This window comes from Physeter macrocephalus, unplaced genomic scaffold (genome assembly GCF_002837175.3).
Source record: "Physeter macrocephalus isolate SW-GA unplaced genomic scaffold, ASM283717v5 random_662, whole genome shotgun sequence".
Taxonomy (NCBI): Eukaryota; Metazoa; Chordata; class Mammalia; order Artiodactyla; family Physeteridae; genus Physeter; species Physeter macrocephalus.
Window position 1 is genome coordinate 1 of NW_021145994.1, and position 22787 is coordinate 22787.

Below are 22787 nucleotides of genomic sequence, written 5' to 3' on the forward strand. Positions count from 1 at the left end.
AAATACTTATTGAAAGCTAACGTTGTAACAGACACCTACCAGACGTTAGAGAGATCAGAGAAAATAAACTAAGGGTTGGTTTCCTCAACAAGCAAAACAGTCTTAGGGTAGTCAGGGATGAGAAGAGGAAGGGTTAGTACATTAATAGTTATAAAGCTAAGCAAAGTCAGGACCAAAACCAAAACTCAAGGTTCTGGGTTAGAAGGGTTGAAGGTCTGGTAGGAAGAAGGAAGGAAGAATGGAGGGAGATTAGTCTGGCTTTGAAGTCAGAAGCACAGGATGCAGCTCCCTAAGAAATTATGTATCGGGGGAAGGAAAGTGATGCTTGTTTCAGGTGATTATATCCTGCATTACATGATATTTCTCTTCTCCCATAGCCTGAAAACCTGCTGTACCTCACCCCTGAGGAGAATTCTAAGATCATGATCACAGACTTTGGTCTCTCCAAGATGGAGCAGAATGGTGTCATGTCCACTGCCTGTGGGACCCCAGGCTACGTGGGTGAGTCTAGGAAGAGAAGGGAGGTTGACCAGTTGGCTACATTCCACCACATGGATGTTATTCATGAAGAAGGATTGTTGTAAGGAGACAGGGTTCAATTTCAGGGGTGATCCTGGTAGTACAGTCACTTATGAGGTTTAGGGCCAGCCAATCCATCTGGAACTACCCCTCCTGCTCACAAATCCTACATCTTTAAAGACATCCTACCCCCGAGGCTTCCCACTCCTCCTGTCTATACTTTTGCTCTCACTTTTGCAGACAGACTTCCTGCCTTTATCTAGATCAGGCACAGAGAAAGGATCACAAACCCAGAGATCAGTAAATTGCTGAGAGGTTGGCCACTAGACCTCCTTCTACTTTCTTCCAGTCTGGAGAAGACCTCAGCCCCCCAACTGGTGGTATCCTGGAGGCACAGTGTTATGTTTGACTCTGAGGAACTCAAAAATGGGTCCCCAAATATACACCCAAGAAAATACCCTCGGAAACTGGCAGAAGTGGGGCCTCCTGCCTAACAGCCCTATAGGCTTCCAGGGCCCCCCAGAAGGTGAGAGCAGGCAGGGTACCAGGAGAGAGCATTCATGGGATCTAGGAGGGAGAAAGCCAAAACTCAGAGCATCCACTACTGCCCCTTCCCTCTTAGCCACTTATCACTTGGTTGGGGCTGGGAGTAGGAAGCAGAACCCTGAATCAACAGAGGGAATCTTCTCTCTCCCCAAAAGAGAGGTTGGTCACTTACCAGCATGTATTGAGTCCATTGGATACAAATCCCTGGTATCTGGGATAAATGCAGACGGCAGCTCACTACTGCCCTAGAGCTCCCAATCAGAGGAAGACATAGCCCATTCCCTCACGGAGCTCTTGATCTGATGGGGTAGACTAAGCCCTGCCCTCAGAAGGTAACAGAGACTGATGGGACAGTTACTACTCAATGGAAGTCCTCAATTAATGGAACTTCTGCTTTCAGGGAGATCCCAATCTAGTGGGAGAGACAGACTTTACCTTGCGGATTTTCCGTGTCTGAAAGAAGGCACAAGGTCCCTGTACTGGGGGTCCCCCAGCTGAGTGGGGAGATATAAGCCCTGCCTCCAGAGAGTACTCAGTCTAATGGGGAAAACATAGCCCTGGAGATCCCCAGTCTGATGGGGGAGTCATAGGCCCTGTCATGGGAACTTTCAGTCTGATAGAGGAAGATTTAGTCTGCTGGGAAAGACACAGTCCCTGCCCTAGGGGAATTTTCAGTCTTAAAAAACAACACTATCCCAGGCGCTACCCTAGTCCTCTTCGTTAAGCTGCTTCCTGACATTTGTCCCTCACCCCTCAGCGTTTTCTCTTGCCCCTGCTCACTTTGACTCTGCCTTTGGTTTGCTGCAGCTCCGGAAGTGTTGGCCCAGAAACCCTACAGCAAGGCTGTGGATTGCTGGTCCATTGGCGTCATCACTTACATATTGTGAGTAGAAGCTGGCATTAGCTTAGTTCCTGAGGAATCTCAGAGCCTGCTCACCCTTTCTTCTCTCCTCCCCATCTCAGCTCCTTGAGCAGCATCCACCTCCAAAGCACGTGCATGTACACATGCACGCACATGCGCGCACACACACACACTTACGCACACAGCTCCAAAGGCTCTTGTCCTGATCTCCACCAGGTTATAAAAACAGAGCTCAGTGTGAACCCACTGTTCAGCCACATGGCACTCCCTCTTTAAGCACCCTACCCCCATTTACTGTATATAAATGTATTGAGTCCCACTCTGTGGAATGACCAATAAAAGAGGGAGAAGCCAAGCTAAGCTTAGAAGTGGCAACGTCAGCCCAAGGCAAAATGATGGCCTGGATGAGCCCGAACCTGGTCACCGCTCCTCTCCACACGTTCTCAGGCTCTCCCTTCCAAACCTGCTCACCGCCTCTTCCCCAGCATCCCTTCTCACCTATAGCAAACTTTGCTGTTAGGAAAATAACCTGCTATTAGTCATTTAATCCTTAGTGTGGATGCATTTCTCTATTTCCTCAGCTTATGTTGAATAATGATTCTCTTCATTCATCTACTCAACAAATATTCATTGACTGTCTGCTCTGTGCCAATCAGTGGTTTAGGTACTGAAGAATGACGAACAAAGGAGCCTAAAACAATCCCTCATGAAACTTACATTCAAGTGGACATTTCTACCATCCTTCTTAAAAATATTTTATATATCATCTGAGAGTCAGGGGAAGTATGTGGAGAGGTGGTGAGGGTTTGGGGGATATAGTGTTCAAAGAGGCCTTTCAGGGTGGCCTGTTCCAAGCTTTGACTCCTGCATAAACACTTGACAAAACCTGCATCATTCCTGGATCAGAGGCAGACCCATGTCCTGGTCACACTGCTGGTGGGGACCTTTGTGTTGCCTGCCTGAGTATATAGTGGGAGGCTGGACAGAGGGGAGAGGTTGGCCCAGGGAGGATGGGGTCGTTCAGCAGCATGTACCTTCCTATTCCACTGCAGGCTGTGTGGGTATCCCCCCTTCTATGAAGACACTGAGTCTAAGCTTTTTGAGAAAATCAAGGAGGGCTACTATGAGTTTGAGTCTCCGTTCTGGGATGACATTTCTGAGTCAGGTAAGACCAGCCAGTGTGAAAGACAAAATAACAGGCTCAAGGCAGAGGCTGCCAAGAGACAAGAGCTTAACAAAGGATGCCAGTCCTGGCTCTTGACAGTCCCTGGGGAATCTAACAGAACAGGCTCCAAGGAAAGTGGAGAAATCTTCATCTGGGTCAAAGGCCAAGTAAGTGATTCGCATCTCAGGTTCATGCTTCTGTTTTCCTGGAGGCAGAACCGCAGTATGTCTGGTAACGGCGGAGGAGGTGGTTCAGATGAGGGGCCAGGAGGGCAGAGCCAGGCACAAGGGAGTGTTCCAGGCAGGAGTGGCAAAACCAAGGCCAAGTTTTGCCTTTCACCTATCAAACTCAGGAGTCTGCAATGTCTGTGTGTGGGAAGGTTATCAGTGTTTGTTGTTGGGTCCATTAAGTGGGGATCAGAGCTGGGATAAGCTAGCATTCACCCGTGTGCCCGTGTGCGGTGCTGGCCCCTGACTGGTGCAAATGTGCACCCTCATGGCATCAGGCACGTTGGTGCCTCGTGCCCAGAGATGTATCTACGGTGTTGGGTGGGTGACACGGCTGCATAGAGCCTTTCTGGTGGCTTGTGGTGGGTTGTTGTTAGGTGGTTTGGTTTTTTTCTCTCTTTCAAGACTCTTAAAATTGCCTCTTTGGAAGATGAGCTAAAGATGCTTTCAGTGCCACCCACCAGCCTGGAAGTGAATTTCCATCAGTCATGAAATCTGGTCCTTATCTGTTGTATCTTTGGTTGCTCCCCCTAGCCAAGGATTTTATTTGCCACTTGCTGGAGAAGGACCCGAATGAGCGGTACACCTGTGAGAAGGCCTTGAGGCACCCCTGGTGAGTGAGGAATGGGGGGTGGGCTCTAGACCCTCACCTGTCGGTCCGCAAACACCATGCTGACTCATTCACAGCGTGTTTCCCTGGAGTCTGCTTGCCCTAGCTGTTTACTGTGTGACATCCAAAGGGCACAGACCAGATCCAGCTAGAGAAGAAAACAGCATTTAAGTAAGTGGATTCTGACCCGATGGTGGCAGCTGGGTCATGTAGTCAAGTTCAGGAGGCAGATACAGCTAGACAGGTAACTTTGCCCTGTCCTTAAGAGCATCATTTTACTCTGGGGTCAAAGTCTGTTCCATGCAAGGTGCTTTGAGAACAATCACAAAGCAACCAATTGGTAAAGCAGGTAAATAAAGTCTTGAAACACTTCTTTTTTCATGCTACACCCCTGCTGGGAAATTTACAAGCTCCCCAATTCCCACCACAGCAAGCCTAGGTTTTCCCTAATCTGGCCTGAGCCGTTACCTCCAACGTCATTTCTCAGGATTCCCGGCGTACCTTCTGTATTCCAGAAAGGCCTAATAGCTATATTTCTCTCCCTGCCCTCCCCCCACTTCTAAACCAAGTTCTTTCCAAGTTACACCTTGGGTCATATCATTCTCACCACATCGAATGCCCTGCATTGGATGTAGCATTCTTCAGGATCCAGAGCAGTTTTTGTCCTTCTCTAAAGCCCTGCCTCCTGCAATCCGGACAGACCTCCCATCTTTCCTTATCCATTACACAGCTCACCATGAATTACTCTAGTTCATGGCATGAAACAAGGCTTCAAACCTACACTGTAAGCCCCTAGCGATCAGGGCCACGTCTGTTACTTCTCTGGGTCCCTTAGTACCTAGAAAGTACTGTGTACGTGGCAAGTGTCTGAGGGACACTTAGAGATGGATGAATAACAGGCTGAGGGGACAAGAAAAGGGCAGCTTGTATTGGGTGGCCTTACTGAGGAAGGTTTGCAGGAGAAGGTGGGTTCTGAGCAAAGTTTTGAGCCAAGGGATGGTGACAGCCCAAAGGCCCTCTGACGTGGGGTGGGGGGGATGGGGTCAGTAAACTTTTTTTCTCTAAAGTGCCAGATAGTAAATATTTTAGGCTTTGCTGGCCATATATCGTCTCCAGGGCAACTACTCAATCCGCCTGTTGCAGCTCAGAAGCAGCGTAGCCCATAGCTGAATGAATGGGCGCGTCTGTGTCCCAGCACGATCTTATTTACAAAAGCAGGCAGTGAGTAGATCCGGCCCACAGGCTACAGGTCGCCCACCCAGCTCCAAAGCAAGTTTCTAAAGCATAGGCCCCCTATGACCTGCCCGGCGGAAAGAGGAGCCCTGGCTCCAGCCTTTTCCTAGCTCCGGCTGCCCTTGTCCTGAGGCAGTCCACTCAGTTTACCCTGGACCTGCATGCCCAGGCCCTGCCCAAACCCCGCTGAGTCCCTGTAACCACCGCTAGCCAGGGGTCCCCTCCACGCCCACAGGATTAACGGAAACACAGCCCTCCACCGGGACATCTACCCGTCAGTCAGCCTCCAGATCCAGAAGAACTTTGCCAAGAGCAAGTGGAGGGTGAGTTGTCCTCTCCAGGAGGCGGGCAGGCTGTCTAGGCCCTGGAGGCTGGGCTGGGGCGGCTGGGGGAGGGGCTTTCCTTGGGGTCTCCCAGCAGACCCTGGAGTTCCCTGAACCCTCTCTGAAATGAGAAGTGCACACATCGGTTTCAAGAGGTCACAGGGCAAAGGGAAAGCTGAAGCCTCACGGCCCTCTGAGGATGGAGACGGCCAGAGACTGGTCTCGTATCTCCTCAGCAAGCCTTCAACGCAGCAGCCGTGGTACACCACATGAGGAAGCTGCACATGAACCTGCACAGCCCAGGTGTCCGCCCGGAGGTAGAGCACAGGCCACCCACCACTCAAGCCTCTGAAGCCTCAAGACCCAGCTCCCCTGAGATCACCATCACCGAGGCACCCGCCCCGGACCAGAGTGTGGCCCTCCCTGCCCTGACCCGGCTGCCCTGCCAGCATGGCCCCCGGCCCACTGCGCCGGGGGGCAGGTCCCTCAACTGCCTGATCCACGGCTCCCTCCACATCAGCAGCAGCCTCGTGCCCATGCAGCGGGGGGCCCTGGCCGTCGGGCCCTGTGGCTGCTGCTCCAGCTGCCTGAACGTCGGGACCAAAGGGAAGTCGTCTTTCTGCTCTGAGCCCACGCTCCTCAAAAAGGCCAACAGAAAACAGTACGTATTTTCAGCCAAAGCCCAAGGCCTAGCCCTGCTCAGCCAGGGTCTGAAAGAACTCAGGCAATGGAGCTGAAAGAAATTGACCAAAGAGCCTCTCCCATTTGGGGGCAGCTCTGTAGGATGGAAGAGCTCTGGATGGCGGGTGGGGGGGGGAGGGGGTCAAGGGAAATGTCTCCAGTCCTGTCCCCACCCCTCACCAGCTGTGTGGCCACTGTCATTTCAATCCATATCTCTGTTTCTAGTTTGCTCATCTGTAAAATGGGTTGATTGGATCATACCTGCTCAGCCTGCCCCACAGAGGTACTGTCAAAGTTTAGTGAGGCAACAGGGATTATAAATGCCTGCAGAAAGCTGGGTAGATGTGAGTGGTGGGCGTTAGCTTCCTTGAGTTTCCAGGGCCTCTGTGTTTTGGGGGGACATTGGGGGCTTGGTTATCTCATTCATCTTTTCTATAAAGGCTCGTACTCTCTGAACCTCACGAAGGGAGGGCTGAGCGGCAGCCAGAGGCACAGAGAATTATCCCGGCTCTCCTGCCTCCTCAAATACTCCATAGCCCGCTGCTCCGTTTCCTTTCCAGGAACTTCAAATCGGAGGTCATGGTGCCAGTTAAAGCCAGCGGCAGCTCCCACTGTCGGGTGGGGCAGACTGGTGTCTGTCTCATTATGTGATCCCTGGGGCCTGTGTCTGTGTCACTACAATTTTCAGGTGAGGGAACTAGAGGGAGGAGGGCCAGGGCCGTGGGCTCAGGGGGAAATCGCAGTCACAGAGTCTCAGTGATGGGGTCCGAGGGATACCAGAGGCGACAGCAACCCCCCCACCCTGAACCCCCTTCCTCTGCAGGAGAGATAGCTGTTCACCTCTTCTCTGCCTTTCCAAACCTGGAGTCTACGCTGCAGCGGGAAGAAGGGAGAGCGAGCCGAGCAAGGCCTGATCACGCGCAGCAGACAGCTGCCACCTGGGGCAGAGACCCCCACAGAAGGCCCAGGAGTGAGTCCCCAAGCGTGGAGGCCTCACCGAAGCTGTGGGCGGGTGGGGCGGCATCCGAGGCTTCCAGGTCTCCCTGGCCTGCCTGCTCCGTGCCCCCACCCCTACGTGCCGTGGCTCTGCACAGTGTCCGTAGATAGCTCTCACCCAGGTCTGTGTCGTTTGTCGTGAGAAGCTTAATGGGCTGGCCAAGCTGCGTCACCATCTCCGAGCAAAGCCATATGGAGCATCTACCCAGACTCCCCGCTCAGCACACACTGGATCTTGCCTCTCCAGCCTCCGTCCTCATAGCCAGAATGGGCTCGTTACTGGAGTGGCCTGCGCATCTGCATGAATGACAGGCAGCTTCGTGGTCTGCTTGTGAGCTCTCCAAGTACAAATCCTAACTCCGGGATTAGCTCCAAACCCGGCCAGCCCACGCCTAGCACTCTTCAGATCCACCTCCCTCCCTGCCCCCGTCCAAAAGCAGGACCACACCCTCCAAGATGAAAAAGAAAGAAACCCAAGGCCAGGTACCATAAGGAATTATTATCCTGGCCGGATGCCCTCTACACACACACTCAATTAAGTAAAAATTGGAAGTTGACTGCTGTTTCAGCCAGTAATTCAAATCCTGGTTCTACCCCCCTTTCTCTCCCTGAAAATCAGGCACATTGTTGTCCCTTCCCAGTTTTCTTGTCTCCTGCTCCCTCCAGCTTTGTGCTCTGTGTTGTGCTGAATAAAATGAACATATTTTTTCTATGAGGCTTCCTTTGGTGCTTCTCTAAGTCAGAAGCAGCTCAGGGGCTTCTGGGCCTTCTGGAGCGGAAAACGCACGGAGAGCTTGAGGTCAGGTAGGACCTAGCGAGGGTAGGAGTGGTCGGGGGACACGCAGTGGGCCAGGCACCTAGTGACATGAGCTACGTGCATCAACTCATTTCCTTCTCAGAACAACCCCTTCGGGGAGGCGCCACCGGAACCCAGACAGCCCAGCCCGAGCAGCCATCCTCCTAATGCCTGTAATAGATGAACTTGGGTTTGAGGCCTAGCTCTGCCCTGCCTGCCACATCTGTGACCTTGGGGGAGTCACTCAACCTTTTGTGCCTCGGTTTCCTCACTTGGGGACAACAGTGCCACCTACATCATGAGATAATGCAGATGATGTATCTAGCATAGAGCTCAATAAATAATTACTCTGATCAATAAAGACCAAGAAGTTCATGTAGATAAAATGCTAGCACAGTGTCCAGGCCACAGTTAGCATACAAACGTTCGTGCCATTTCCATATATTCAGCACACACACAGGCACACACACACACACACACACACACACATCCATTTACAGCTTCTTTTTGAGATCTCTAGAGACACAGAGTCTGGTCTTAGTTCTGCCTCTAGGAGCTGTGTGATTTTGAACAGCTTGCTTCCCGTCTCTGGATTTCTACATTTTCTTCTGTAAACGAGAAACGGTATAGTTGTTCAGAGGTGAAAACGCCTCCTCTGGTCTCTCCAGGATAGAATCCATCAGTTCCTGGAGCAAAGGGGCCCCGTCTCCCTAAGTCTGGGTGATGAGTCGCTAGACTGAGCAGAGTGGGGCCAGCCTACTCTTCACCCACCACCAGGCCTCGGGCTTGGGCAGAGAAGCACCCAGGAACCCCAGATGGGAGACCGAAACAAATGAGAAATGTTTACTTCACAGAGAGGCAGACTATTTCCCCTCTTTGAAACTCCAGGCTCCTTTCTATAGATTTTTATTGGGCTTTTCACTTGTACATCATTTCTAGTTATGTTTCTGTGTTGGTCCAGGATTCAGCCTCAACGGAGAATGAAGGGCAAGGACACTGCCCAGCCAAGCGCCCTCCACTTGAGAGCTCCTGGTTACAATGATGTGGCCCGCCTCCACCATCTCCGTCCCTCAACGGTAGTTGCCCCATCAGCCCAGGCTCAGCCTGCAGCCCAGAGTAATCCTAACAACTGCACACCAGGGTGGTCCAGGCTGTGCTTTAGGCTGCATAAAATTCTCCTGCAGCTGGAAAGTATTCCAAGCCGGTCTGGCCCCCAGAAGCAAAGAGGGCAGATGAGCAGGGCCACAGGCTGGACGCTGGCGCATCACTTGCAGGTGGCGTAGTAGAGCGCGCGCCCACTGATGTGGTTCCGGATCTGCTCCACATGCTTCTCCAGCCCCGTCAGGTCCGCCGAGCGAAGCATGATGGCCTGGCTCCCCCGAAGCAGCTCCGACTCCACGTCTGAGGGCAGATGGAACAGCAGGGGGAGGAAGAGGAGCTGGTGAGACACCTGAAGTCTCCCAACCCTTCCTTCTCCTCCCACCCACCTGGATGCAGCATCTGCAGGAGAAATCACCTCCACCTTGAGGGAGTCTGGCCCCTAAGGCAGCTCTCTCCAGCCTCAGGCCTCTCCAGCCCCCGGCCTCTCCAGCCCCCATCCCACTCTTAGAAAAACATGGCAGGGGCCAGACCCAGGAAGCCCTTACCCCAAGGATCCTCTGCCTCTACTCTTCTCCTCTGCTCTAGGCAGAGTTGTCCCAGGCTGAGGAGGGAGGCCACTGGCACCAAGATTAGAAACCCACTATGTTGGACCCAGACAGCTGCCATCCCACCAATGATTCCTCAGGTGGGCCCCAGGGCAAAAGAGCTGGGTGGCCAGAATTCCTCCCCATTGTCTCTCCCCAAAAATGCCACTCCAGATAAATCTAGTCCTCCCGCTCCGGTCCATTCCGCATACCACCACCAGATTATGTGTGGAGGATATGAAGGACTCCAAAGTGATCTAGTCCAGCCTGTCCCCCCTGTCATCCTGGGCAGGAGCCCCCTGTACCACGTTCATGAGAGCTGGTACCCAGCCTCAGCCTGAACTTTCCAGGAATAGGGCCAGGGGGCACTGTCTCACAAGGCTCCAACTTCAGGCAGTTCTGCTTGTTAAAAAGTCTTCTCATTAAGCCAGAATCTGAGCACATCTTGCTGCCACCCAATTGTCCCAGGTCTGTCTCCTGGGGTGTAGGAATCTATTTTGTCGGTTTCCTACGTGGCAGTGCTTCACATGCCTGAGGCCCCATCTTCCCCAGATGAAACCACCCTAGTTCCTTCATCCACTCCTCATCTGATATAATCACCAGGCCTTCCCGACAACCCAACCCTGGCCACCATCCCTCTCAAGTGTGTGGGTTCGCCAATATCCCTTTTGAAGATGTAGTAGCCTCCATTGAACTCGATGTCACCTGGGAGATCAGCAGAGTGTAACAGGGTTATTAACGGACTGACATTCAGCCAGTGGGTACCCCCGTGGACCTATGGGTTAATAAAATACTGACATTTTTACAGTTGCTGTTCTGTTCCCTGACCCCCATCCCCAGAGGCTCTTTAAGCATGCTCCTCCCCATAACCCTGCAATTAAAGGTAAATTCCTGCAAGCAGCTAAATGCTTGCTCCAATGCTACAACCTGAGCCTTTCTGGCTGGTAGGTGCAGGACACACCAGTTACTAAATATTTTTAATATCATCCTTGAGCCATTACTCCCCTTGTCTTGGCTGCTTTGCATTTATTAGCTCTTTTGGCAGGAGCAAGGCACTTCTGACTTACATCAAGCTTACAGTTACTCAAAACTCTTGGGTCTTTTTCGGGTGAGTAACAACTCATACGTGTTTATCACTAACCGGTTATAAAGTGTTTAGCTACATTATCCACTGAGAAGCCAGACCTCACCTGAGCTATACTTGTGAGTTTAGGTCCAAACAAGGCCAGAGGGAGACAGAATTTTTCTCCTTACTTAATTTTATCCTGTTAGTTTCAGCCCATCCTTTTAGACTTCTGAGACTGCCTTAGAATGCTGGTTCTGTTATCTAGTGTATTAACTACCCGTCATCCTCAGATCTGATTAGCAAATTCTTTATCTTCATGCAAGACTCTGATGGACAGGGCCAGGGCGTGCACTGACCCAGCCCTGGACTCCTCCATCTAGGTCAGCTCCTCTAGCCTCCCCCTTCAGTTGTGGCCGGCCATAGCCACTGTCAACTTGCCAGCCCGCCTTTCTCCATAGTGTCCATCTAGCTAGCCAAACAGATTTTTGTCAAAAGCTTTCTCTAAAATTCAAAGAGACTCTGGTTTTGTCATTCACAGGGCAGTGAGAGACTGAACCTGGAAATCTCTGTTCTCCTTTCTGAGGAACCTCAGAACCCTTTCAAAAGCTTCTTTCATTATGGTTTGCCATATTCAAAACCCTTGGATGGTTTCCTACTGCCTCCAGGGCTGAAATCTACCCACCTCCTCCTGGCATCGGGGCCGGCCCCGTGGACCAGCCACACTGGCTCTATGCGACTTCTCTCCCAACTGTTCTCTCCTCATCAACCCTCCTCTCCAGTTGGGTGGCCCCGCCTCCATCCTCAGAACATGTCTGATGTCCCTCCTCCTCCTCACAGCCTCTTCCAGGCTTATACATCCTCCCAGGCCCACCTCAAATCTTATCTTTTTTGAATATTACCTTCCCTGAACATTTCTCTCTGATGTTATTTATCCTCTGATAAATAACTAGAGCTCCTAGATATAATAGGAGCTCCTAGAGCTCCTATTATTCGAGCTTTTATCACAGTCCTCCTTGTGCTATTAAATACAGTTTCATGAAGCTGGTGGCCAATAGGAAAAATGGATTGCGAGCCTCTTGAGGGCAGGCCTAGTCTTTGTGAACATGTCCACATGCCTCAAAGCCACATTATATGCCTTGTACTTACTAGGTGCTCAGGAAATCCCTATTGATCTCACTGCCTTAGCACTGCTAGCTCCAAACATTAGGCGTTAGAAACCCTGGGTTGGGAGCAGCCTTCAGGGATGCCCTGAAGTCCAAGTCCCTGGACCACTCCCTCACCTTTCATCCTGTCCATCATCTCCATGGTTTCCCCAAACAGTTCCTCCGCCTCCATCTTGATGCTCAGGATCCGGCTGCCCTGCTCTCCCAGCATGGGGCTCCGACCCAACCGGTCCTTCAACTCAGCATATTTTTGCTTTACTCTCTCAAATCCCTGAAAAAGGAAGAACAGTCTCCACATCATCATCATCCAAAGTCCTAAAGACCTTTGGCTAAAGGACTTGATGTAACCCAAATCAGCACATAGAGATGAGGTGCCTCCTAATCCCCAATGGGTTGATTCTGCCTATAAAAGCCCCTGGGCCACAAGCCATACCTTAACTTCTGTATTTCCCTCCCTTCATGTGCAGTACCAGCACAGGGCCAGGTACACAGTTGTCACTTAATAGTATGCTTGGCAGCTTGGCCACTGTACCGGGACCACCAGTACCCTGGACACACTGAAACTGGCTCTTCGACCTTCTCTCTGATCTAATTCTGACAGTGATGGGGCTCAGGTTGGGCTAAGTCAAGAGTTTCTGTCTGGGCTGGATAACCATGACAGGGGACAAGCTCTGGATCAGGTGTCAAGAGACCTCCTTTGTAGATGAGCTTTAGGTCTGGACAGAGTCACCACTTCATCTGTGAAAGGAGAGGGATTGGACTGGCTGTTTCCAGCATCCCTGAACCAGCTCCACCAAAGGCAGCCAGAGGGAGAATTCAGATGCCTGGCCAGGTGTGCCTTAATCCTGAAGCCCCCGCTGGATATTTCAGAATAACTGTGACTCCAAGTGCTTTGGAGCCCATGGTCTTATAAAGTGTGCAGAGTCCTCTCCTGCTCCCGCTGGCCATGGCTGCTTGGGCTAACTCTGCCCTCTAGGTACCTCCTGGGCACTCAGTGCCCGCTTGCTGGCCTCCTCTGCCAGCTGCTGGGCCTGGGCTGCCTGCACCCGCTGCTGCCTGGCCCGGCGGCCGAGCTCCTCCATCCGTGCTCGGAAGCCACCCAGCTGCTCCATCAGGCCGGTCACTAGTCTTTCCGCTGGCCCCAGCACCTGCTGAACCTTTGTGGAAAAAGAGACCCGGAGTTTGGGGTGGGTCTCATAGGCAGTGACCTTCATTCTTCTCTCCTCCAACTCATCAGGCCACAAAAACTCTCTACAAGCAGGACATCACTATCACCACCATCCCAATCCTCTATCTGCCCCCGGCATCCAGGCCTCCCCCTTCTCCAGCTCAGCTGACCACCCCCCACCCACTCCTGCAGCAGCTCAGAGCCCACCCTGGCTTCTGCACCAGCCACGAGAGCAGAAAACCAAAGGCTCGAAGCCAGGCCCAAGGCTCATAGGCTCCCTTCTTTAGGGCCCCAGCTCAGTTCCCACCCGGGTCACTTCCTGGCATCTTCTATGCCTTGCGCCTGAGTCTGAATGTTCATTCCCACAAGTGGGGGAAGGAAGCCATAATGCCTACCTCAGCAACCCTGTCTTGGATAAGCTGAAGGGAGCGGCGGGTGCCTTGCATGGTGTCCCGGGCCTCCTGCAGTGCCAGCGTGCCCTGTCGCAGGTTCCCCAGCACATCCTCCACCTGGCCCTCCACTGTGTGGGCTTGACTCCTGGGGCCAGGGGAATGGAAGGGGGTGTGGAATGGGTGCACAGTGAATGAAGAGATGTGGGATCCAACTCACTCCCCAGTCCACAGAGTATCCTTTCCAGCCAAGATCAGAAGCCAAGTATTAACTCAGTAGCTTTTCCGTCCCGGGACCCCACCAAGCAGGTTGTCTGAGGCAGCCTTTGGGGACGGTTTCCAATAAGGAAGACGGGGCCGTGCCGAGTAAAGTTTCAGCTGGATGTTGTGTATCGCTTCACCATCCCCCACCACAGTAAGCACTTCCTCCTGTCTCCCAGCCCTCGGCACCCCTCTGACTTGCAGACGTTCCTCTCTTGCTTCCAGCAACAGAGCTGGGGGGCAAAACCCCAGCCCGATCCTGGGAGAAGTTCAGGGCCCAGGGCCACACCTGGCCTGCTCAGCCTCAGCCTGGAGCCTGCGAGCCCGAGCGATGTCCTGCTTGGTCTGAGAAAGCACCAGGTCCACGCTGGGGAGCCTGGCTGCGATGTCCTGGATCTCATTCATCTTCCGCAGGACTGTGGCAGAATCTGTGGGCAGCCACAGGGCCAGCACGGCCTCACTGACCTCCTGGATGGTGGCTATGTCAGTGTCAGGGTCTGGAAGACAAACCATCCATCGGAATGGGGGAGGTCAGCCCCCTCCCCAAAGATCAGAGGCCTCTCCAGGCTGAGCAGCACCCGTGGGCAGCACCTCCATGCCATCTCTGCCCGGGCTTCCCAAAGAGCTGCCTCTCCCTCCCAGGCACACTCAGGCGCCCTGCTCTGAGAACTTCCGGGCTCCCTGCCGCGGGAGGATATGGCTGTCGGCACAGCTGTGGCAACTAAGTGGCACCACGGGAAGCTGCAGGCTGGGGAGAAGGAGGTGGTACCAGGCAGCTGGTACTGAACAATGCCTGGAGCACAGATATAATCAGCCCTGAAGTGGGGAGACCAGCCAGGGACTGGAACTGCTTCCTTGGCAATAAGACCCCTTCCACGTGCCCCTCCTCTGGGGCAGAGTGCTCGCTTTTGCAAAGGCAGATCAAGATTGCCAGCCCAGGCCATCCAATCTAGGATCGCAACATCTACCCTCTGCCAACACTCCGTATCCTCCTTCTCAGCTTTACCTTTCTCCCTAACATTTATCACCACCCACGTGCTGAACACTGTTAACTCATTTATTGGGTTTTCTGTCATTTCCCCACTAGAATGTAAACAACATGAGGACAGGGACTGGCTTTCATCCACAGCTATAGCCCAGCCCCTAGCACAGTGCATGGCACTTGGAGGCCCTCTGTTTGTACACTGAATGAATGATTGAAGGGGCTCCAGTCTCAGGCCTCCTCTTTACCATTCAAGCAAACTGGGACAAGTCAACTGGCTTCGTTGAGCTCAGTTTCCTGATCTGTGAAATGGGAATCACAATGCCCAACCTCAAGGGATGATCTGAAACAATCAATTTAGCAGGAATTTCACAATCCAACTCTGGGTCAGAGAGTAAGGTCAGAAGTACAGAGATGGCATCTCCTCCCCACGGTCACTTTTACAGTTTCCACTGGTACTGACATGGTAGCGAAGGGGGCACCCCCCCACCCAGATAGTTTGCCCTGGGACTTAACTCCTCTGGGGCCCACTCAGCCTTACTCTGCAGTCAAAGGTTTCCTCACCAGCTGGCTACACAGGTCCTAGACCCAGTCCCCTCCCCATGCCAGGTAGAAGGACATTCCTGGAAGGTGGAAACCATGCCTCTTTATTGCTATGTCCTTTGGGGGCCAGGGCAGCACACCGCAGGAGCTCAAGGCATAATTGTAGCTGAGTTTAATGAAGTGGGCTTTTCCCCAATTACGAGCTTTCACAAGGACCTCCCCATAGAGACCACCAACCTCTCACCTAACCCAGAGTCCTACTCTCAACGCGGCTTATATGTGCCTTCCTTAGAAAGCCTCTTACGGTAAGCACACCCTCACCTAGCGCCTGCCCTTCCTTTGTTCTGCTTCACTTCAGCTGCACCCATGGGCTTGGTCTGAGTTACGCTCAGTTTCATGGGCTTCTGAGTCGCAGGGTGGGCTCAGCAAACGTTCACTGCTCTGTGAATGTTTGGACAAGCCCTCATGGAGCTTGAAATCTAGTGGGACAAGGAAGCACAGCCCTGAGTGACGGGGGTAAGCTCAGGGTGCTAGGACGGCTGTTACAGGGGCACCTAAGCCAGTCTGATAGGTCCAGGAGAGCTTCCCGGAGAATGAGATACCCAGGGGATCCTTAGAGGGGGTGTAGGAATTAGCCAGGTCTGGAGGGGTGGGGCAGGGCAGGAGGACAATGCAGGGAGAGGACAAACATTAGCGAAGGCAAAGAAGCAAGGTGGGTGGTGGGGTGCTGGGAGGTGGTCCATCTCATAACGCAATAATCTAGAGTGTGGACTCCAGAGTGAGGTGAATCCTACCCGTACTCCCTCCAAGCTGGATGCTTTCAGGCAGGTTTCTTAACCTCCCTGTATCTGGAGTCCTCACGTGCAAAGTGGTAGGCGGTCGGGATTAAATAATGTGAAGCGCTTAGAACAGTGCCTGGCACTTAGTAAGAACTCAGTAAACCTGACCTATTATTTTTGTCACTTCCTTTGATGACCTGAGAAAGAAGGTGTCTCCTCCCTCCTCCACTGGCCTTCCACTCTCCCACCCTCGCTGTGACCCTACGTGCCCACAGCAGCTGGTACCCATGCTTCCTGTAGCAGGATTCTTTGAGCATTAGAATCCACAGCCATGGAGACTGTAAGAATTGTCCCAGGTCCCTCCCAGGGCCCAGGCTTCTCTCAGGCCCTGCTCCTTTTCTCTGCCCCTCATCCTGTCCAAGGACTCAACCTGAGACACAAGCATAACTGAGGGGACAGCAGGGACCCCGCAGCACGGCCACTCCCTGCCCATTCATTGGAGCCCAGACTGCACCCCAAGGACAGGCTTCCTATCCCACCATGCCCTAACTGGGGTTGATGCAGGATGGGGAGCCACCTAGCCTGCCTTACACGGCTTCACTCAGGGAAAGACTTCCTTATTTGTGAGTCCCATCCCCAAACTCTGGCCTGTCCCTGCTTCTCTCCAACCTGCCACCTGCACCCAGGAGGGGGCTCTGGCCTCTTGAAGCCAAGGCACCGCAATAGTAGCAGGAAGAACGACTGTCATTACACCAGCCCCTCAGCTCATGTTAACTGGGCTCCCAGCCAAGCAAATTCCCTGGCAGGGACCAGAAATTTAATAATATCAGTTCATATTCCTGAGGCATCTTTAACTTTTCAAAACACATTTTACGTCAGTTGCTTGACACCCGGAATAAACTTGTAAAATACTATCATCCCCGTTGGCAGAAGCGAAAGATGAGGCAAAGAGGAAAACAACTTGCCCAAAGTCCCACAGATTTCCTGAGTCCTGTCCAGGGACCTTCCCACTCCCCAGGGGGCAAGGGAGGAGATCGGGTTCCTTTATTCATTCAATCAACATTGGGTGCTTTTCTGGGCCTGGACTTATGCTAAGTGCCAGGGACACAGTGAATAAGACAGACAGCCACCCCTGCCCTCATGGAGTTTAGAGTCCAGTGGAGAGACAAACATTACACTTGTAGACAGGTGAGCTCAACAACCACAGGCTCGGAGTAGAGCAGTGAAGGTCAGACTCCAGAGGGGAATATGGGGGGGGGGTGACCAGATGGGGTGGTCAGAAAAGGCCCCCCGAGGGAGATATTTAATCGCAGACCTGGAGGGCTAGAATCAACAGCCTTAGAGAGAGCATCCCAGGCAGAGGGACAGCAAGGGCCTCCGAGGCTGGCAAGAGCCTGGCCTGTTCAAAGACAGTTTGTGAGCAAAGTGGAGAGGATACAGGCCATACCCAGGAGGTAACAGAGGCCATGGTAAGGAGCTGAGAGTTTATCCCAAGAACAAGGGAAAGCCAGTGAAGGATTTTAGGCATGAATGGGATGTGACCCCGCTTACAAGTTTTTCAAAGATGTTTCAGACTGTTCTGCTGAGAACGGGCTATGAAGGAGCAGGAAGGAGGTGGGGGGTCACCTAGAGGCCGTGCAGCCATCCAGGTGAGTGATGGGGGCTGGTCCAGGGGCATGGAGACCAGGGAAGGAAGTAGCTGCCTGACGAATGGGATGAGGGACAGGGAATGGAGCACTGAGGACAGGCAGAAGTCAAAACGTCAGCCCAAGGCTTCCCTGGTGGCTCAGTGGTTGAGAGTCCGCCTGCCGATGCGGGGGACACGGGTTCGTGCCCCGGTCCGGGAGGATCCCACGTGCCGCGGAGCGGCTGGGCCCGTGAGCCACGGCCGCTGAGCCTGCGCGTCCGGAGCCTGTGCTCCGCAACGGGAGAGGCCACAGCGGTGAGAGGCCCGCGTACCACAAACAAACAAACAAACAAACAAAAAAAGACATCAGCCCAGGGAAAGGTGAAGACCAGCTCACCCGAGAGGAAGTCCCGGACCTGCTGGATGAGGAGTCGCGTGCGTGTGACGTCTTCCTCCATCTGGGAGCGGCTGGTGCTCACCTGTATCTCCAGACGCTGAGCATCTGACTGCACCTGCAAGGTGGCTTCCTCGGCTGCCCTGATCTGCTGACACACACTATGGGTCAGCAGTGGTTAAAGCCCCAAGAGGGCCTCTCAGCAGCCCCCGAGGATTCTGGAGGCACCTGCTACCCAAGATCTACCTAGGAAACTTTTGTAACTAGCTCGGTTTGGCCCCAGAAGAAAGGATGTAAAAACACTGGCCTCAAACTCTATCTCTCACTTGCTGTAGGGCCACGGGAAAGTCACCTGACATCTCTGGGCATTCGACTCCTGGCTGCAAAATGGGAGCTCTGACTTGCTCAGGGGCTCTGTCCCCTCTGCCTCCTCCTCCATGGGCCCACCCCACCTCAGCCACACCTACCATCTGCCTGGTCTGCTGGAGCTGGGCGTTGAAGCCCCGCAGCTGCTCGGCCACCTGCCCTGCCGTCCGGAAGGCCCCACCTGCCCTGGGGAGAGCACCCCTGCAGTGGGAGCCACAGGCCGTGCCGTTGTCTCGGGGACACAGCTCCCCAGGGCATGCTCCCGGGGTGCAAGCCATCTCCCTGGGGCCCCCACAGAGCTGTGGAGAGAGAGGGGCATCAAAGGGGGTCCCCAAGCCTCCTCAGTGATCACTCCCCACCCACACCTGGGAAACAAGCAGGCAGACATCTCCACGGCAACTTGGGCACCAGAAACTTGTTTCCTTGGTAACTGCTGAACACACTATGTGGGGTCAAGGGTCGGGATGGGCGGGGGTGTGGGAGGTCCACATGGCCCCAGGGGGGAGTGTGGAGCAACAGTTGGTGAGTGACAAGCTGGGACAGGGGGCCTCTGGAAGTGGGGCTCCATGACAGGAGTCACCTTGTTGATGGTGGGTGTCAGATCAGGCAAGGAAGCCATCTGCAGCCTCAGGGCCGCGAGCTGGGGGCCACCGGCGCCTCCTGCCCCTCCCAGCTGCTGCTCCAGCCTCTCCACCTCTCTCCGGCTGTCCCTGAGCTGGGGCAGCAGGCGGGAGCTGTCCGCGACCTGCTGAGCAGCCTGGGATGACCGCTGGTGGGCCGCGGTCAGCATCCGGAAGGCTCCTGGGGGAAGAAGAGACGGAACCAAGCTGGCCCTGCACCCGGAGGCCTGGAGACGGAGATGAAGCCTGGCCCGGCGTGGTGTACCCCTCACCTGAAGGATCGGCACTGCTTATTTTTTCAAACTGCTCCCTCTTGCTCTGATACGTAACAAGGAGGCGATTGAAGCTTCTGTCCAGATTCTCCAGGTCTCCCGGGAGGGACAAGGTCTCCTCCTCTAGGGGCAGATCCACCTGCAGGCCCTGGAGAGTCTGTCTGAAGTGGGAGAGAAGCTTCCACTAAAATACAGGAGGGGGGCTTCCTCCCTAGAGCCAGCCATCCCCTCAGAGAAATCGCTGCTGAGTCAGGAAAAAGAGACGCCGTCAGCAAAAGCCACAGAAGGGAGCCTCCGCAGGCTGGAGAGGATCCTGCTGGGCAAAAGCTAGCACAACCTCCCTCCACCCCTATGCAGGCAGATCCATAAAAATCTCTCAATCTCTCCCTCCTTGGCGTGTGTGACCCTAACAGTCCCGGCTTTCCTCCACCTCCCCACGTCGGCTTCCACGAGGAGCATCCCCTGAGCCCCTCCTCCTCCTCCACTGCCTACAGGCTGACATCAGCCACCGCCTGTACCCCAGGCTCCCAAGTCTCTCTTCTGCAGCCCACACCTCCCCACGGAGCTCCCGTAGCTGCTGCCCACTGGTGGTCTCCACCTGAAGGGGGTCACCTGGCCTGACCCACCACGGCTGAGCTTTCAGACATTCCTCCCTCCCAGGCCCTTTGCAGCTCCACCCACCACCACTCCCTCCACCGGCCTCGCATTCTCCATGGCCGGGCTTTGCTCAACACGGACCCGTCCTTCTGGAAAGCCCCGCCAGGCCTGCACACCCAGCCCACCAACTGCCTGCGGACTCCCTACTCGGTTCTGAGACCAAGGTCAATGGCACACCTAGATGGCTCAGGCCCTCACAGTCAGCAAGCGCTCAGGGAAAGCAAACTCATCAAAACTTCAGAACAGGGCTTCCCTGGTGGCGCAGTGGTTGCGCGTCCGCCTGCAGATGCAGGGGAACCGGGTTCGCGCCCCGGTCTGGGAGGATCCCGCATGCCGCGGAGCGGCTGGGCCCGTGAGCCATGGCCGCTGAGCCTGCGCGTCCGGAGCCTGTGCTCCGCAACGGGAGAGGCCACAGCAGTGAGAGGCCCGCGTACCTCAAAAAAAAAAAAAAAAAAAAAAAAACTTCAGAACGAAACCTCACTGAGAAGGCGCCTCTGCTGGTAGGAGGGGACGTGGGTGGGACTGCTCCCATCCCAAAGGCAAATGCAAGTTATTTTTAGAGCCCTGCCTCTCAGATACCCTCCCCAAGGCTGACTAATGCAGAGCTGACTCTCCCGCGGGCGGCGCCAGGCACTTGAAAGAACTCGGGACTTGGGCTCGTGCCCCTGTGCTCCCGGTCCCCAGGCTCTGCCCCTCAGTGGCCACGTGACTCTATCATGTCACCTATCTGGGCCTGTTTCCTCATCTGCAAAACGCAAGGAATAACACCCGCCACGCCAACCTCCCAGGACTGTTGTGACAGTGAAAAGAGAGGCGCCTGTGAGAAGCCTTGGTAGACGGTAAAGGGCTGTAACCGGTGTAAGGAAGGACCAGGGTGCCCCTGTGTGGACCCACGCGGAGTTATTCTTCTGCCACGTGGCTCGGCAGGGAGAGGGAATGACCTGATGGAGACGATGGCATTGGCCACCTGGGCCGCCTCCTGCTCCGTGACCGAGGCACCGCCGAGGATGGCTTGGATCTGCTCCAGCTTGTTCTTTGTGTCCAGCATCCGAGATGCCAGGCCGCGGTCCTCCAGGCCCGGCCCGGGCCACAGGCTGGCGGTGGCATTGCGGAGGCTGCTGAGGCGGAGGGCCCGCCCCCGGAGGCCGGCGTCGTAAGTCTGGAAGCAGGGGTGGCAGGCCACACACACCGGGTAGCGGTCACAGTAGCCTCGCTGGCACCGGTCGCAGCGTGGCCCGGTCGAGCCGGGGCGGCAGAGACAGCGGCCCGAGGACTTGTCGCAGCCTGGTCCCTCCGTTCCCCGGAAGTCACAGTCACAGGCTAAGGCGGGAGAAATGGTGGTCAGAGGCCGGGGGGTCAGGAAGATCAGGTGTTCGGTGGGGAAAGCCCGAAGAGGAGGTCTGACCTCGGGGTCTTTCACACTTAGAATAAGACTGTCAAGGCCAGGATGAAATCATGGTAATGACAGCAAGCCCTTACGCAGCACCTCCGACGTGCCAGGCGCTGCTCTGAGCCCCACTCACCAGGTACACGCTAATGCTTCTGACCCTCACCACACACTCTGTGGCAGAGTTAACACGCTTGTTTTCCCGTTCTCACAGATGAAGCATCTGAGGCTGTGTGCCCCTTCCCCAGATGAGGAAACTGAGGCCTGAAAGAGGGGGAGCAACTCCTCCCGAGGTCACAGAGCTGAGAACAGACTCGGGTCTGCGTGCCCTTGTCACTACTTGTCAAACTGACTCCCCCTCGGGACTCACTTTCTCCATCTATGAATAGGGAGAGAAGGACGTCTCCTGCAGATGGCTTCTGGGAAATGGTTTCTCAGGGAACTGGGAAGCAAAGCAGCCCTCCTGTCATGCGCACATAGGGACACGGGGACGGCCTGGTGTCAGCCCCGGGGCAGCAGTGGGGAGCAAGCACTCCTATGGCTCGCGAGGGCCCACCCTGCGTGGACCAGTACGGGATGCCCTCCCACACCACAGACCCACGTGTCCCCACCACGAGCCCACCCGAGCGCACACCCCCCGGTGTCCTCCGCGTCCCCGCTCAGTGAGCACACCTCGGCATCCCATAGCTGCATCTCCGTAGGTCCTGTCGGGACACTGGCGGACGGCTGCAGTGCTGCAGGTCAGGCCACCAAACCCTTCCCGACAGGGGCACTGCCCTGTGAACTGTGCGGGGAGAGACCGGTCAGGGAGCAGAACTCCCCAGTGCACCCCAAAGCAAGGGCTCCCACGAGGACACAAGCTCTGCAGTCAAAGCCCAGGACGGCCCTGCAGAAGGTGTGTGAGTGTGGCATTGCCAAAGGCTGAGAGCCACGGGTGGACGGACATTTGGTGGCCTCCCCAGGGGAAGGAGGACAGAAGCAGCCCAGTCTGACTTTGGAAAGACCCAGAAGGGCAGTGTGGAGGGGAGACAGAGGCTGGTGGGCGGGAGCCCTCGCTTGCTGAGGGGCCCATGGGCCACCCCGCCATGTACCTCGTTGCACTGGGGGCTGAGGGAGTTGTGCGGGTCGCAGGCACATGGCTCGCAGCCCCGGCCGCTGGCCAGCTTCCAGTGGTAGCGAGCGCACTGGTCACATTTGGGGCCCACCACGTGGGGCAGACACAGGCAGCGTCCACTCTCCTCATCACACGGCATGTCCCGCCGGGCACCCAGGACGCTGCAGTCACAGCCTGCACGGGAGGGAGGGCTGCTGAGCTCGGGGGCCGGGCCACCAAAATCTTACCCCCAGAGGACGTGCATGAGGGAGGGGCACAGCCTGGGAAAAGAACGAGGCGGGGCCGTTCCCTCCAGATAACCTGGCTGACTCATAAGGCCACCGTACTTTCCCACCGGTCCCCACACCTGGCTGCTT

General features: G+C 54.9%; 2 protein-coding genes across 3 annotated transcripts in view; one reads left to right on the plus strand and one right to left on the minus strand.

Annotated features, from left to right (window-relative positions):
* Positions 1 to 377: 377 nt before the first annotated feature.
* Positions 378 to 6855, plus strand: LOC102993502 (calcium/calmodulin-dependent protein kinase type 1G; the record flags this gene model as incomplete). Its single annotated transcript, XM_028486152.1, has 7 exons — positions 378 to 501; positions 1873 to 1948; positions 2980 to 3092; positions 3854 to 3932; positions 5398 to 5485; positions 5722 to 6146; positions 6727 to 6855. Coding segments are annotated over 7 exons (996 nt in total), but the record flags the coding sequence as incomplete, so codon positions are not given.
* Positions 6856 to 8848: 1993 nt separating this feature from the next.
* Positions 8849 to 22787, minus strand: part of LAMB3 (laminin subunit beta 3) — a 39724-nt gene continuing 25785 nt past the window's right edge. For both annotated transcript variants that reach the window (XM_028486153.2, XM_055083257.1), the window contains 12 exons: positions 22409 to 22605; positions 21990 to 22101; positions 20872 to 21250; positions 19274 to 19434; positions 18962 to 19182; positions 18483 to 18680; positions 18019 to 18163; positions 13980 to 14187; positions 13436 to 13577; positions 12853 to 13029; positions 11990 to 12143; positions 8849 to 9359 (listed from right to left, as the gene is read on the minus strand). In XM_028486153.2, the coding sequence (XP_028341954.1) occupies positions 9223 to 9359; positions 11990 to 12143; positions 12853 to 13029; positions 13436 to 13577; positions 13980 to 14187; positions 18019 to 18163; positions 18483 to 18680; positions 18962 to 19182; positions 19274 to 19434; positions 20872 to 21250; positions 21990 to 22101; positions 22409 to 22605 (2231 nt within the window). In that variant the 3' untranslated portion in view covers positions 8849 to 9222. The remainder of the gene's footprint in view (positions 9360 to 11989; positions 12144 to 12852; positions 13030 to 13435; positions 13578 to 13979; positions 14188 to 18018; positions 18164 to 18482; positions 18681 to 18961; positions 19183 to 19273; positions 19435 to 20871; positions 21251 to 21989; positions 22102 to 22408; positions 22606 to 22787) is intronic.